The sequence below is a fragment of the Anomaloglossus baeobatrachus genome, chromosome 1 (assembly GCF_048569485.1).
Source record: "Anomaloglossus baeobatrachus isolate aAnoBae1 chromosome 1, aAnoBae1.hap1, whole genome shotgun sequence".
NCBI lineage: Eukaryota > Metazoa > Chordata > Amphibia > Anura > Aromobatidae > Anomaloglossus > Anomaloglossus baeobatrachus.
In genome coordinates, this window is record NC_134353.1 from 937,823,267 (window position 1) to 937,839,466 (window position 16,200).

A 16,200-nucleotide genomic window follows, 5' to 3' on the forward strand; every position below is an offset into this window, starting at 1 on the left:
GATACTAAACACCTAGACCACCAGAGATACTAAACATCTAGACCACCAGAGATACTTAACACCTAGACCACCAGAGATACTAAACATCTAGACCACCAGAGATACTTAACACCTAGACCACCAGAGATACTAAACATCTAGACCACCAGAGATACTAAACACCTAGACCACCAGAGATACTAAACATCTAGACCACCAGAGATACTTAACATCTAGACCACCAGAGATACTAAACATCTAGACCACCAGAGATACTAAACATCTAGACCACCAGAGATACTAAACATCTAGACCACTAGAGATACTAAACACCTAGACTACCAGAGATACTAAACACCTAGACCACCAGAGATACTAAACATCTAGACCACCAGAGATACTTAACATCTAGACCACCAGAGATACTAAACACCTAGACTACCAGAGATACTAAACATCTAGACCACCAGAGATACTAAACACCTAGACCACCAGAGATACTAAACATCTAGACCACCAGAGATACTTAACATCTAGACCACCAGAGATACTAAACATCTAGACCACCAGAGATACTAAACATCTAGACCACCAGAGATACTAAACATCTAGACCACTAGAGATACTAAACACCTAGACTACCAGAGATACTTAACATCTAGACCACCAGAGATACTAAACACCTAGACCACCAGAGATACTAAACATCTAGACCACCAGGGATACTTAACATCTAGACCACCAGGGATACTTAACATCTAGACCACCAGAGATACTAAACATCTAGACCACCAGGGATACTAAACACCTAGACCACCAGAGATACTAAACATCTAGACCACCAGGGATACTTAACATCTAGACCACCAGAGATAATAAACATCTAGACCACCAGGGATACTAAACATCTAGACCACCAGGGATACTAAACATCTAGACCACCAGAGATACTAAACATCTAGACCACCAGGGATACTAAACACCTAGACCACCAGAGATACTAAACATCTAGACCACCAGGGATACTTATCATCTAGACCACCAGGGATACTAAACATCTAGACCACCAGGGATACTAAACACCAAGACCACCAGAGATACTAAACATCTAGACCACCAGGGATACTTATCATCTAGACCACCAGGGATACTAAACACCTAGACCACCAGGGATACTAAACATCTAGACCACCAGGGATACTAAACACCTATACCGCCAGAGATACTAAACATCTAGACCACCAGGGATACTAAACACCTATACCGCCAGAGATACTAAACATCTAGACCACCAGGGATACTAAACACCTATACCGCCAGAGATACTAAACATCTAGACCACCAGGGATACTAAACACCTATACCGCCAGAGATACTAAACATCTAGACCACCAGGGATACTAAACACCTAGACCACCAGAGATACTAAACATCTAGACCACCAGGGATACTTAACATCTAGACCACCAGAGATAATAAACATTTAGACCACCAGGGATACTAAACATCTAGACCACCAGGGATACTAAACATCTATACCACCAGAGATACTAAACATCTAGACCACCAGAGATACTAAACACCTAGACTACCAGAGATACTAAATACCTAGACCACCAGAGATACTAAACATCTAGACCACCAGAGATACTAAACACCTAGACCACCAGAGATACTAAACATCTAGACCACCAGAGATACTAAACACCTAGACCACCAGAGATACTAAACATCTTGACCACCAGAGATACTAAACATCTAGACCACCAGAGATAATAAACATCTAGACCACCAGGGATACTTAACATCTAGACCACCAGAGATACTAAACATATAGACCACCAGAGATACTAAACATCTAGACCACTAGAGATACTAAACACCTAGACTACCAGAGATACTAAACATCTAGACCACTAGAGATACTAAACACCTAGACTACCAGAGATACTAAACATCTAGACCAGCAGAGATACTAAACATCTAGACCACCAGAGATACTAAACACCTAGACCACCAGAGATACTAAACATCTAGACCACCAGGGATACTAAACACCTAGACCACCAGAGATACTAAACATCTAGACCACCAGAGATACTAAACATCTAGACCACCAGAGATACTAAACATCTAGACCACCAGAGATACTAAACATCTAGACCACCAGGGATACTAAACACCTAGACTACCAGAGATACTAAACACCTAGACCACCAGAGATACTAAACATCTAGACCACCAGAGATACTAAACATCTAGACCACCAGAGATACTAAACATCTAGACCACCAGGGATACTAAACATCTAGACCACCAGAGATACTAAACATCTAGACCACCAGAGATACTAAACATCTAGACCAGCAGAGATACTAAACATCTAGACCACCAGAGATACTAAACACCTAGACCACAAGAGATACTAAACATCTAGACCACCAGGGATACTAAACACCTAGACAACCAGAGATACTAAACACCTAGACCACCAGAGATACTAAACATCTAGACCACCAGAGATACTAAACATCTAGACCACCAGAGATACTAAACATCTAGACCACCAGGGATACTAAACATCCAAACCACCAGAGATACTAAACATCTAGACCAGCAGAGATACTAAACATCTAGACCACCAGAGATACTAAACATCTAGACCACCAGGGATACTAAACATCCAAACCACCAGAGATACTAAACATCTAGACCAGCAGAGATACTAAACATCTAGACCAGCAGAGATACTAAACACCTAGACCACCAGAGATACTAAACATCTAGACCACCAGGGATACTAAACACCTAGACAACCAGAGATACTAAACACCTAGACCACCAGAGATACTAAACATCTAGACCACCAGAGATACTAAACATCTAGACCACCAGAGATACTAAACATCTAGACCACCAGGGATACTAAACATCCAAACCACCAGAGATACTAAACATCTAGACCACCAGAGATACTAAACATCTAACCATCAGAGATACTAAACATCTAGACCACCAGAGATACTAAACATCTAGACCACCAGAGATACTAAACATCTAGACCACCAGAGATATTAAACATCTAGACCACCAGAGATACTAAACATCTAGACCACCAGAGATACTAAACATCTAGACCACCAGAGATACTAAACATCTAGACCACCAGAGATACTAAACATCTAGACCACCAGAGATACTAAACATCTAGACCACCAGGGATACTAAACACCTAGACCACCAGAGATACTAAACATCTAGACCACCAGGGATACTAAACATCTAGACCACCAGAGATACTAAACACCTAGACCACCAGAGATACTAAACATCTAGACCACCAGGGATACTAAACATCTAGACCACCAGAGATACTAAACATCTAGACCACCAGAGATACTAAACACCTAGACCACCAGAGATACTAAACACCTAGACCACCAGAGATACTAAACATCTAGACCACCAGAGATACTAAACATCTAGACCACCAGAGATACTAAACATCTAGACCACCAGAGATACTAAACATCTAGACCACCAGGGATACTAAACACCTAGACTACCAGAGATACTAAACACCTAGACCACCAGAGATACTAAACACCTAGACCACCAGAGATACTAAACATCTAGACCACCAGAGATACTAAACATCTAGACCACCAGAGATACTAAACATCTAGACCACTAGAGATACTAAACACCTAGACCACCAGAGATACTAAACATCTAGACCACCAGAGATACTAAACATCTAGACCACCAGAGATACCAAACATCTAGACCACCAGGGATACTAAACATCTAGACCACCATAGATACTAAACATCTAGACCACCAGAGATACTAAACATCTAGACCAGCAGAGATACTAAACATCTAGACCACCAGGGATACTTAATATCTAGACCACCAGAGATACTAAACACCTAGACTACCAGAGATACTAAACACCTAGACTACCAGAGATACTAAACATTTAGACCACCAGGGGTACTAAACACCTAGACCACCAGAGATACTAAACACCTAGACCACCAGAGATACTAAACATCTAGACCACCAGGGATACTAAACATCTAGACCACCAGAGATACTAAACATCTAGACCACCAGGGATACTAAACATCCAAACCACCAGAGATACTAAACATCCAAACCACCAGAGATACTAAACATCTAGACCACCAGAGATACTAAACATCTAGACCACCAGAGATACTAAACATCTAGACCACCAGAGATACTAAACATCTAGACCACCAGGGATACTAAACATCTAGACCACCAGAGATACTAAACATCTAGACCACCAGAGATACTAAACATCTAGACCACCAGAGATGCTAAACATCTAGACCACCAGAGATACTAAACATCTAGACCACCAGGGATACTAAACACCTAGACCACCAGGGATACTAAACATCTAGACCACCAGGGATACTAAACACCTAGACCACCAGGGATACTAAACACCTAGACCACCAGGGATACTAAACATCTAGACCACCAGGGATACTAAACACCTATACCGCCAGAGATACTAAACATCTAGACCACCAGGGATACTAAACACCTATACCGCCAGAGATACTAAACATCTAGACCACCAGGGATACTAAACACCTATACCGCCAGAGATACTAAACATCTAGACCACCAGGGATACTAAACACCTAGACCACCAGAGATACTAAACACCTAGACCACCAGGGATACTAAACATCTAGACCACCAGAGATACTAAACATATAGACCACAAGAGATACTAAACATCTAGACCACTAGAGATACTAAACACCTAGACTACCAGAGATACTAAACATCTAGACCACCAGAGATACTAAACATCTAGACCACCAGAGATACTAAACACCTAGACCACCAGAGATACTAAACATCTAGACCACCAGGGATACTTAACATCTAGACCACCAGGGATACTTAACATCTAGACCACCAGAGATACTAAACATCTAGACCACCAGGGATACTAAACACCTAGACCACCAGAGATACTAAACATCTAGACCACCAAGGATACTTAACATCTAGACCACCAGAGATAATAAACATCTAGACCACCATAGATACTAAACATCTAGACCACCAGGGATAATAAACATCTAGACCACCAGGGATACTAAACATCTAGACCACCAGGGATACTAATCATCTAGACCACCAGAGATACTAAACATCTAGACCACTAGAGATACTGAACACCTAGACTACCAGAGATACTAAACATCTAGACCACCAGAGATAATAAACATCTAGACCACCAGGGATACTAAACATCTAGACCACCAGGGATACTTAACATCTAGACCACCAGAGATACTAAACACATAGACCACCAGAGATACTAAACATCTAGACCACTAGAGATACTAAACACCTAGACTACCAGAGATACTAAACATCTAGACCACCAGAGATACTAAACACCTAGACTACCAGAGATACTAAACACCTAGACCACCAGATATACTAAACATCTAGACCAGCAGAGATACTAAACACCTAGACCCCCAGAGATACTAAACACCTAGACCCCCAGAGATACTAAACACCTAGACTACCAGGGATACTAAACACCTAGACCCCCAGAGATACTAAACATATAGACCACTAGAGATACTAAACACCTAGACTACCAGAGATACTAAACATCTAGACCACCAGAGATACTAAACACCTAGACCACCAGAGATACTAAACATCTAGACCACCAGGGATACTAAACACCTAGACCACCAGAGATACTAAACATCTAGACCACCAGAGATACTAAACATCTAGACTACCAGAGATACTAAACATCTAGACCACCAGAGATACTAAACATCTAGACCACCAGAGATACTAAACATCTAGACCACCAGAGATACTAAACATCTAGACTACCAGAGATACTAAACATCTATACCACCAGAGATACTAAACATCTAGACCACCAGAGATACTAAACATCTATACCACCAGAGATACTAAACATCTAGACCACCAGAGATACTAAACATCTAGACTACCAGAGATACTAAACATCTATACCACCAGAGATACTAAACATCTAGACCACCAGAGATACTAAACATCTAGACCACCAGAGATACTAAACATCTAGACTACCAGAGATACTAAACATCTATACCACCAGAGATACTAAACATCTAGACCACCAGAGATACTAAACATCTATACCACCAGAGATACTAAACATCTAGACCACCAGAGATACTAAACATCTAGACTACCAGAGATACTAAACATCTATACCACCAGAGATACTAAACATCTAGACCACCAGAGATACTAAACATCTAGACCACCAGAGATACTAAACATCTAGACCACCAGAGATACTAAACATCTAGACCAGCAGAGATACTAAACATCTAGACCACCAGAGATACTAAACATCTAGACCACCAGAGATACTAAACATCTAGACCACCAGGGATACTAAACACCTAGACTACCAGAGATACTAAACACCTAGACCACCAGAGATACTAAACATCTAGACCACCAGAGATACTAAACATCTAGACCACCAGAGATACTAAACATCTAGACCACCAGAGATACTAAACATCTAGACCACCAGGGATACTAAACACCTAGACTACCAGAGATACTAAACACCTAGACCACCAGAGATACTAAACATCTAGACCACCAGGGATACTTAATATCTAGACCACCAGAGATACTAAACACCTAGACTACCAGAGATACTAAACATCTAGACCACCAGGGATACTAAACACCTAGACCACCAGAGATACTAAACACCTAGACCACCAGAGATACTAAACATCTAGACCACCAGAGATACTAAACATCTAGACCACCAGAGATACTAAACATCTAGACCACCAGGGATACTAAACATCTAGACCACCAGAGATACTAAACATCCAAACCACCAGAGATACTAAACATCCAAACCACCAGAGATACTAAACATCTAGACCACCAGAGATACTTAACACCTAGACCACCAGAGATACTAAACATCTAGACCACCAGAGATACTTAACACCTAGACCACCAGAGATACTAAACATCTAGACCACCAGAGATACTAAACACCTAGACCACCAGAGATACTAAACACCTAGACCACCAGAGATAATAAACATCTAGACCACCAGAGATACTAAACATCTAGACCACCAGAGATACTAAACATCTAGACCACCAGAGATACTAAACACCTAGACCACCAGAGATACTAAACATCTAGACCACCAGAGATACTAAACATCTAGACCACCAGAGATACTAAACATCTAGACCACCAGGGATACTAAACATCTAGACCACCAGAGATACTAAACATCTAGACCACCAGAGATACTAAACATCTAGACCAGCAGAGATACTAAACATCTAGACCACCAGAGATACTAAACACCTAGACCACCAGAGATACTAAACACCTAGACCACCAGAGATACTAAACATCTAGACCACCAGGGATACTAAACACCTAGACAACCAGAGATACTAAACACCTAGACCACCAGAGATACTAAACATCTAGACCACCAGAGATACTAAACATCTAGACCACCAGAGATACTAAACATCTAGACCACCAGGGATACTAAACATCTAGACCACCAGAGATACTAAACATCCAAACCACCAGAGATACTAAACATCCAAACCACCAGAGATACTAAACATCTAGACCACCAGAGATACTAAACATCTAACCACCAGAGATACTAAACATCTAGACCACCAGAGATACTAAACATCTAGACCACCAGAGATACTAAACATCTAGACCACCAGAGATACTAAACATCTAGACCACCAGAGATACTAAACATCTAGACCACCAGAGATACTAAACATCTAGACCACCAGGGATACTAAACATCTAGACCACCAGAGATACTAAACATCTAGACCACCAGAGATACTAAACATCTAGACCACCAGAGATACTAAACATCTAGACCACCAGAGATACTAAACATCTAGACCACCAGGGATACTAAACACCTAGACCACCAGGGATACTAAACACCTAGACCACCAGGGATACTAAACACCTAGACCACCAGGGATACTAAACACCTAGACCACCAGGGATACTAAACACCTAGACCACCAGGGATACTAAACACCTAGACCACCAGGGATACTAAACATCTAGACCACCAGGGATACTAAACACCTATACCGCCAGAGATACTAAACATCTAGACCACCAGGGATACTAAACACCTATACCGCCAGAGATACTAAACATCTAGACCACCAGGGATACTAAACACCTATACCGCCAGAGATACGAAACATCTAGACCACCAGGGATACTAAACACCTAGACCACCAGAGATACTAAACATCTAGACCACCAGGGATACTAAACACCTATACCGCCAGAGATACTAAACATCTAGACCACCAGGGATACTAAACATCTAGACCACCAGGGATACTAAACACCTATACCGCCAGAGATACTAAACATCTAGACCGCCAGAGATACTAAACATCTAGACCGCCAGAGATACTAAACATCTAGACCACCAGGGAATCCATTTATCATTATTTCTAAAAAAGAGAAACCATTCTGGTGATTGGCGCTTGTTGCCTGTTTGCGGTATCTCTCCTCTGTCGTTGTGGTGCTGATCCCTTTAATCTCATAGCATACCAGAGATAATATGCATTAACCTCTTGACCACCAGGGCTAAATACTTTAGCCTTTGAGTAGGATTAGTAACAGAGCAGGATTACACAGTCTATGGGGACAGTGTGTAGATTAAGGACTGTAATGTGACTGATTTTTGCAGGTTTACCAGTCCAAGCCAGACAACACGCCGAATCTGCCAAAAACATCCTGCTGCGAGGAGTGGACATGTCAAAATCCGTAGAAGAGAAAAGAGAAGTGCTGGGAGCGCTGGTGACCATTTACTACACCCTGGGGGTGTCTCACCTGATGCTAAATAAATATCTTTTACTGAGCGAGACCCTAGAGGGCGAGGACTTTCCAGAGGCCCCGGTATAATGGCAGCCATGAGCACTAGTCCGGCCCTCAGAAAATCATATGTGGGGTAACTGCTGATAAATGTGAATACTCTCAGCAGCACAGAGTACTTCAGCATTACACTATGATTTATGTGACCCTGTAGGTGTCAGATTCATACCCACTTGTGAGTTCATTTTTATGGTTGAAAAAGGGGGATGACCGCTAAGGTGCTATTGTTTGAGTGGTGGGTGTGATGCTGAGTGACATGAAGGGCATGTTATTGTAAGATATCTATGAGCCGAGACCTCCACGACTGGCTAGCGAGAAGGGGCCAAGTGACAGAGTCAGCTCTGCTACACCAGCCTCGTAGCGTCACGTTTGCCATCCTTAATGGTCGCACTGGTAGAGAATCGTATCTCAGTTTACAGAAAGTGGAGAAAATTGTGGAAGAGCTGGATGAACTTCAGGAGAAGACGTCAGTTCTCGGCAAAATATCTGACAAGGACATAGCGCTGGCGCTGGGGAGGTGAGCCGAGATTTACCGGCAGGAGACGGATTAATAGGTTTTTTGCAATTGTGAGATATGAAGAATCTACCCTGGTTTACCCAGATCTTACTGCTGAAACCTACTGTGGCAGGAGGAGAGCAGAGCTGTGTGCCATAACAAACATCACCCTGCATCTGTCCTAGGCATCAGTGAATAATGCAAAGTGGTGTATTTAACAACGCACAGCTCTGCTTTTCTCCTAAGGCCACAAAGCTCTTACTGCCGGTATCTACTGTGCCAAGAGGGGGGGAGCAGATCTGAGTGTCATTACAAACACCTCTCTGCAAGTTTCTCCCAGCCGGGAGTGCTGCCCTGATAGCCAACACAGATCCATAGCAGTGTATGTGACACTCTGCAGCTCTCGTCCATCACTTTGGATCGTGTCTGCTATTAGGAGAGCATTCCCTGATGTCTGGGAAACTTGCAGAGAGGTGTTTGTAATGCCACACAGCTTTGCACTCATTACACTTAGCACAGTAGATGTCAGCAGTAAGATCTGTGGGCCTGGGGAGCAGAGCAGAGCTGTGTGTCATTATATACACCATTATTTCCCAATGACTGGGGTATATGCAGGGAGGTGTTTGTAGTGACACACAGCTCTGCTCTCCTCTCCTACTTCAATTGTAAACAGAATATGTGCCAGCAGTAAGATCTGTGTGACCTGGAAAGGACAGCAGAGCTGTGCGTCATTGCATACACCATTCTGCATTAATTCCCAATGCCTGGGGTATATTTAGGTAGGTGTTTGTAATGATACACAGCTCTGCTCTCTTCTACCCCTTCACTTGTAATCACAATAGATGCCAGCAGTAAGAGATTTATGACCTGGGGAGGAGAGCAGAGCCAGCGTCGGACTGGTTACCAGAGGAAACTCCAGTAATGCCAGGCCTGGATTCAGGAATCAATCACTCGGCACTCGCGGTACAGTCTAGGCTGCACGCCGGAGCTCAGGTGAGAGCTCCGGAGTGCAATGCAGGTACCTAAATCCAGGCCTGGCATTACCGGAGTTTCCTCCAGTAGCCAGTCCGATGCTGAGCAGAGCTGTGTATCATTAAATACACCATTCTGCATTACTTCCCAATGACTGGGGTATATGCAGGGAGGTATTTGTTATGATACACAGCTCTCTTCTTCCCCTGCACTTGTATAGACAATAGGTGTCGGCAGTAAGAGTTTTCTGACCTGGGTACAACTGCAGAGCTGTATGTAATGAAATACACCATTCTACATTAATTCCTAATGCCTGGGGTATATTTAAGGAGGTGTTTGTAATGATACACAGCTCTTCTCTCCTCTCCCCTAGACATGTAATCACAATAGATGCCACCAGTAAGAGCTTTAGGACCTGTGGAGGACAGCAAAGCTGTGCGTCATTAAATACACCATTCTGTGTTAATTCCCAATGACTGGGGTGTATTCAGGGAGGTGTTTGTAATGATACACAGCTCTGCCCTCCTCTCCCCATGTAATTGTAATCACAATAGGTGTTGGCAGTAAGACCTGTGTGACCTGGGGAGGAAAGCAGAGCTGTGTGTCATTATATACACCATTGTGCGTTATATCCCAATCCCTGACGTATATGTAGGGAGGTGTTTGTAATGACACACAGCTCTGCTCTCCTCACCCCCTGCACTTGTAATCACAATAGGTGCCAGCAGTAAGAGCTTTGTGACCTGGGGAGTAGAGCATAGCTGTGCGTCATTATATACACCATTCTGCATTATTTCCCAATGCCTGTGGTATATGTAGGGAGGTGTTTGTAATGATACACAGATCTACCCTCCTCTCCCCATGTACTTGTAATCACAATAGGTGTTGGCAGTAAGACCTGTGTGACCTGGGGAGGAGAGCAGAGCTCTGCGTCATTATATACACCATTGTGCATTATATCCCAATCCCTGACGTATATGCAGGGAGGTGTTTGTATTGATACACAGCTCTGCTCTCCTCTTCCCTGCACTTGATTTCACAGTAGGTGCCAGCAGTAAGATCTGTGTGACCTGGTGGGGAGAGCAGAGCTGTGCATCATTATAAACACCATTCTGCGCTATTTCCCATTGCCGGTGGTATATGTAGGGAGGTGTTTGTAATGATACACAGCTCTGCTCTGCTTTTCCCCTATACTTGATTTCACAGTAGGTGCCAGCAGTAAGAGCTTTGTGACTTGGAGAGGGGAGCAGAGCTGTGCATCATTATATACACCATTCTGCAATGCTTCCCAATGCCTGATGTATATGTAGGAGGTGTTTGTAATGACACACAGCTTGTAACAAACCTTCAGCGACTATGTCCAGGGTTACTCCCTGTGATTATAGGTTTCCTTTCACTGACAGCATTTATATACTTCATTATAGCCTTTTAGGGAAGTATTTTTATTGTGCCCAAAAAAAGCAAAAGGGGTTCTGCGGGCCACACGTGACCCCAGTTTGGTTTTGCAGGGCCTGTGTGATGCAGGACAAGCTCAGCTTAGCCATGAACTTCTTTGAACAAGCCATGAAGATCGTCATCTCCTCCGAGGGGGACAGCTCCGCGGAACTGATCAGCATCTACCGAGACATGGCCCGGACGGAGCAGATGAAGAGGAGGCACGAGCCGGCCATCCACTACTTACTGCAGGTCCGTCACCATCTCATCACAGCCGTGAAGGGTGTCCAGGGCAGGTCATGTCGATGGGGTCACACCACAGCCCACCATAGTTTGTGGTGGCCTTCTTAGCTCAGTAAATGGCCACCTCAAAGTGTATGGCGCTGTGTAATTCTGTCCATTGAGTGTCAGATGTAGTCACCACCGAGCTAATATTAATGACCTGTCCCCAGAATAGTCCTCAAGATAAACACCTTAAATCTGGGAAAACAGGCCCTGAGGCCACCATTACATGTGCAGGGGCTGGAGCGTTACCCTCTGACGGCAGCGGTCTTCTCTGTGTGTAGGGGTATATTAGCTTTACATGGTAAGGTTACCTCTGTTTTGAAGGGACCCGAAAAAGTCCTCATCAAGAGGCCTGGCTCATATATGACATGTAATAGGTGGGGGGCACTGTCCAGATTTCCCATTAAAGCCCCTTAGGTGTTTTTTTTCTATCCTCACATGCTGATGTGTCGGTATAGGCCCATTCTATATGTCAGGCCGTATACAAGAAACTGAGTGACGAGGCTGCACAGACCGGGCTGCTGTTAGCAAACGCCTACGCTGCCGCCGGACATACTCACTATAGCGGTAAGTGAGGGGCATATTATTTAGTCAGTGTGACATCACTGTGTGTATTATCCCTGTACTGTGACATCACTGTGTGTATTATCCCTGTACTGTGACATCACTGTGTGTATTATCCCTCTACTGTGACATCGCTGTGTGTATTATCCCTGTGCTGTGACATCACTGTGTGTATTATCCCTGTGCTGTGACATCACTGTGTGTATTATCCCTGTACTGTGACATCACTGTGTGTATTATCCCTCTACTGTGACATCGCTGTGTGTATTATCCCTGTACTGTGACATCACTGTGTGTATTATCCCTGTACTGTGACATCGCTGTGTGTATTATCCCTGTACTGTGACATCACTGTGTGTATTATCCCTGTACTGTGACATCGCTGTGTGTATTATCCCTCTACTGTGACATCACTGTGTGTATTATCCCTGTACTGTGACATCACTGTGTGTATTATCCCTGTACTGTGACATCGCTGTGTGTATTATCCCTCTACTGTGACATCGCTGTGTGTATTATCCCTGTGCTGTGACATCACTGTGTGTATTATCCCTGTGCTGTGACATCACTGTGTGTATTATCCCTGTACTGTGACATCACTGTGTGTATTATCCCTCTACTGTGACATCGCTGTGTGTATTATCCCTGTACTGTGACATCGCTGTGTGTATTATCCCTGTACTGTGACATCGCTGTGTGTATTATCCCTGTACTGTGACATCACTGTGTGTATTATCCCTGTACTGTGACATCGCTGTGTGTATTATCCCTGTACTGTGACATCACTGTGTATTATCCCTGTACTGTGACATCACTGTGTGTATTATCCCTGTACTGTGACATCAATGTGTGTATTATCCCTGTACTGTGACATCACTGTGTGTATTATCCCCGTACTGTGACATCACTGTGTGTATTATCCCCGTACTGTGACATCACTGTGTGTATTACCCCTGTACTGTGACATCAATGTGTGTATTATCCCTGTACTGTGACATCACTGTGTGTATTATCCCCGTACTGTGACATCACTGTGTGTATTATCCCCGTACTGTGACATCGCTGTGTGTATTATCCCTGTACTGTGACATCACTGTGTGTATTATCCCTGTACTGTGACATCACTGTGTGTATTATCCCTGTACTGTGACATCCCTTTGTGTATTATCCCTGTACTGTGACATCAATGTGTGTATTATCCCTGTACTGTGACATCACTGTGTGTATTATCCCTGTACTGTGACATCACTGTGTGTATTATCCCTGTACTGTGACATCACTGTGTGTATTATCCCTGTACTGTGACATCACTGTGTGTATTATCCCTGTACTGTGACATCCCTGTGTGTATTATCCCTGTACTGTGACATCACTGTGTGTATTATCCCTGTACTGTGACATCCCTGTGTGTATTATCCCTGTACTGTGACATCACTGTGTGTATTATCCCTGTACTGTGACATCACTGTGTGTATTATCCCTGTACTGTGACATCACTGTGTGTATTATCCCTGTACTGTGACATCACTGTGTGTATTATCCCTGTACTGTGACATCACAGTGTGTATTACCCCTGTACTGTGACATCACTGTGTGTATTACCCCTGTACTGTGACATTACTGTGTGTATTATCCCTGTACTGTGACATCACTGTGTGTATTACCCCTGTACTGTGACATTACTGTGTGTATTATCCCTGTACTGTGACATCACTGTGTGTATTATCCCTGTACTGTGACATCCCTGTGTGTATTACCCCTGTACTGTGACATCACTGTGTGTATTATCCCTGTACTGTGACATCACTGTGTGTATTATCCCTGTACTGTGACATCACTGTGTGTATTAGCCCTGTACTGTGACATCACTGTGTGTATTACCCCTGTACTGTGACATCACTGTGTGTATTATCCCTGTACTGTGACATCACTGTGTGTATTATCCCTGTACTGTGACATCACTGTGTGTATTATCCCTGTACTGTGACATCACTGTGTGTATTATCCCTGTACTGTGACATCACTGTGTGTATTATCCCTGTACTGTGACATCACTGTGTGTATTATCCCTGTACTGTGACATCACTGTGTGTATTATCCCTGTACTGTGACATCACTGTGTGTATTACCCCTGTACTGTGACATCACTGTGTGTATTATCCCTGTACTGTGACATCACTGTGTGTATTATCCCTGTACTGTGACATCATTGTGTGTATTATCCCTGTACTGTGACATCACTGTGTGTATTACCTCTGTAGTGTGACATCACTGTGTGTATTATCCCTGTAGTGTGACATCACTGTGTGTATTATCCCTGTACTGTGACATCACTGTGTGTATTATCAATGTAATGTGACATCACTGTGTGTATTACCTCTGTAGTGTGACATCACTGTGTGTATTATCCCTGTACTGTGACATCACTGTGTGTATTATCCCTGTACTGTGACATCACTGTGTGTATTATCCCTGTACTGTGACATCACTGTGTGTATTATCAATGTAATGTGACATCACTGTGTGTATTACCTCTGTAGTGTGACATCACTGTGTGTATTACCCATGTACTGTGACATCACTGTGTGTATTATCCCTGTACTGTGACATTACTGTGTGTAAAATCTGCAGTTATTCTATATGACCGAAGACTGCTGAATCCTGACCGTGTACAGTGCGCGCGCTCTCAGCATTCTCCAATATTGCTTTTGAGAGCTGGCGGACACGTGTGTTCAGAATGTCAGCGTGTGTGTATGCAAATTGCATACATGCCTTCACGTTACCGCCCATTTTATGGGAAATACCGGAGAATCCTGATAGTGAGCACACTGTCAGGATTCAGCAGTCACAGCAGAATTTGCATTTTTCTGGAGCTATTGTTTTTTTTAAGAATTTATATTTTGATTCATTGTCGTTAATTTGTATATTTTTTTTTTTGTTTCTAGAAAATGCCCATAAGTATTTTACAGAGAGTCTTGGTGTTTTCCGAGCGTTGCGGGGCCCCGACGACCCTCAGACATTGAGCACATGCGTGGAGTTCAGCAAATGGCTCATACAAATCGGTAACACTCAGGTACGCTGGATGTCAGGATATCCACGGCCTTAGTAATAAATGGTTGAGATGGGCCCTGCACCTACGCCCCGGCCCCATTCCTGCACAATGAGGCGGCTGCTGTATCTAGGAGGACAAAAAGAGAATACACAGGCTCAGCAGCGTTTGTAAGGTTTCTTATGCAAGATTTGCTTTCTTTCAAAAACAGCACCACACCAGTCCGCAGGTCGTGTCTGGTATTGCAGCACAAATCCAGTGAAATAACAGTGACTGAGCTGCAATACCAAACACCACCTGCGGACAGGAGTGGCGCTGTTTCTGGAAAAAAGTAATCAGATTTTCCTCAGCTATGACCACCCATGCGGCGAATGCTCATGTGACATCGGGAAGATGGATCAGACTGAA

At 43.4% G+C, this 16,200-nt stretch overlaps 1 protein-coding gene across 2 annotated transcripts in view; it reads left to right on the top strand.

Annotated features, from left to right (window-relative positions):
• The window catches only part of TTC23L (tetratricopeptide repeat domain 23 like), a 40,103-nt gene that overhangs the window by 19,469 nt on the left and 4,434 nt on the right, over positions 1-16,200 (top strand). For both annotated transcript variants that reach the window (XM_075343546.1, XM_075343554.1), the window contains exons 5-9: positions 8,808-8,964; positions 9,384-9,509; positions 11,969-12,146; positions 12,638-12,746; positions 15,689-15,816. In XM_075343546.1, coding sequence (XP_075199661.1) covers positions 8,808-8,964; positions 9,384-9,509; positions 11,969-12,146; positions 12,638-12,746; positions 15,689-15,816 — 698 coding nt within the window. The remainder of the gene's footprint in view (positions 1-8,807; positions 8,965-9,383; positions 9,510-11,968; positions 12,147-12,637; positions 12,747-15,688; positions 15,817-16,200) is intronic.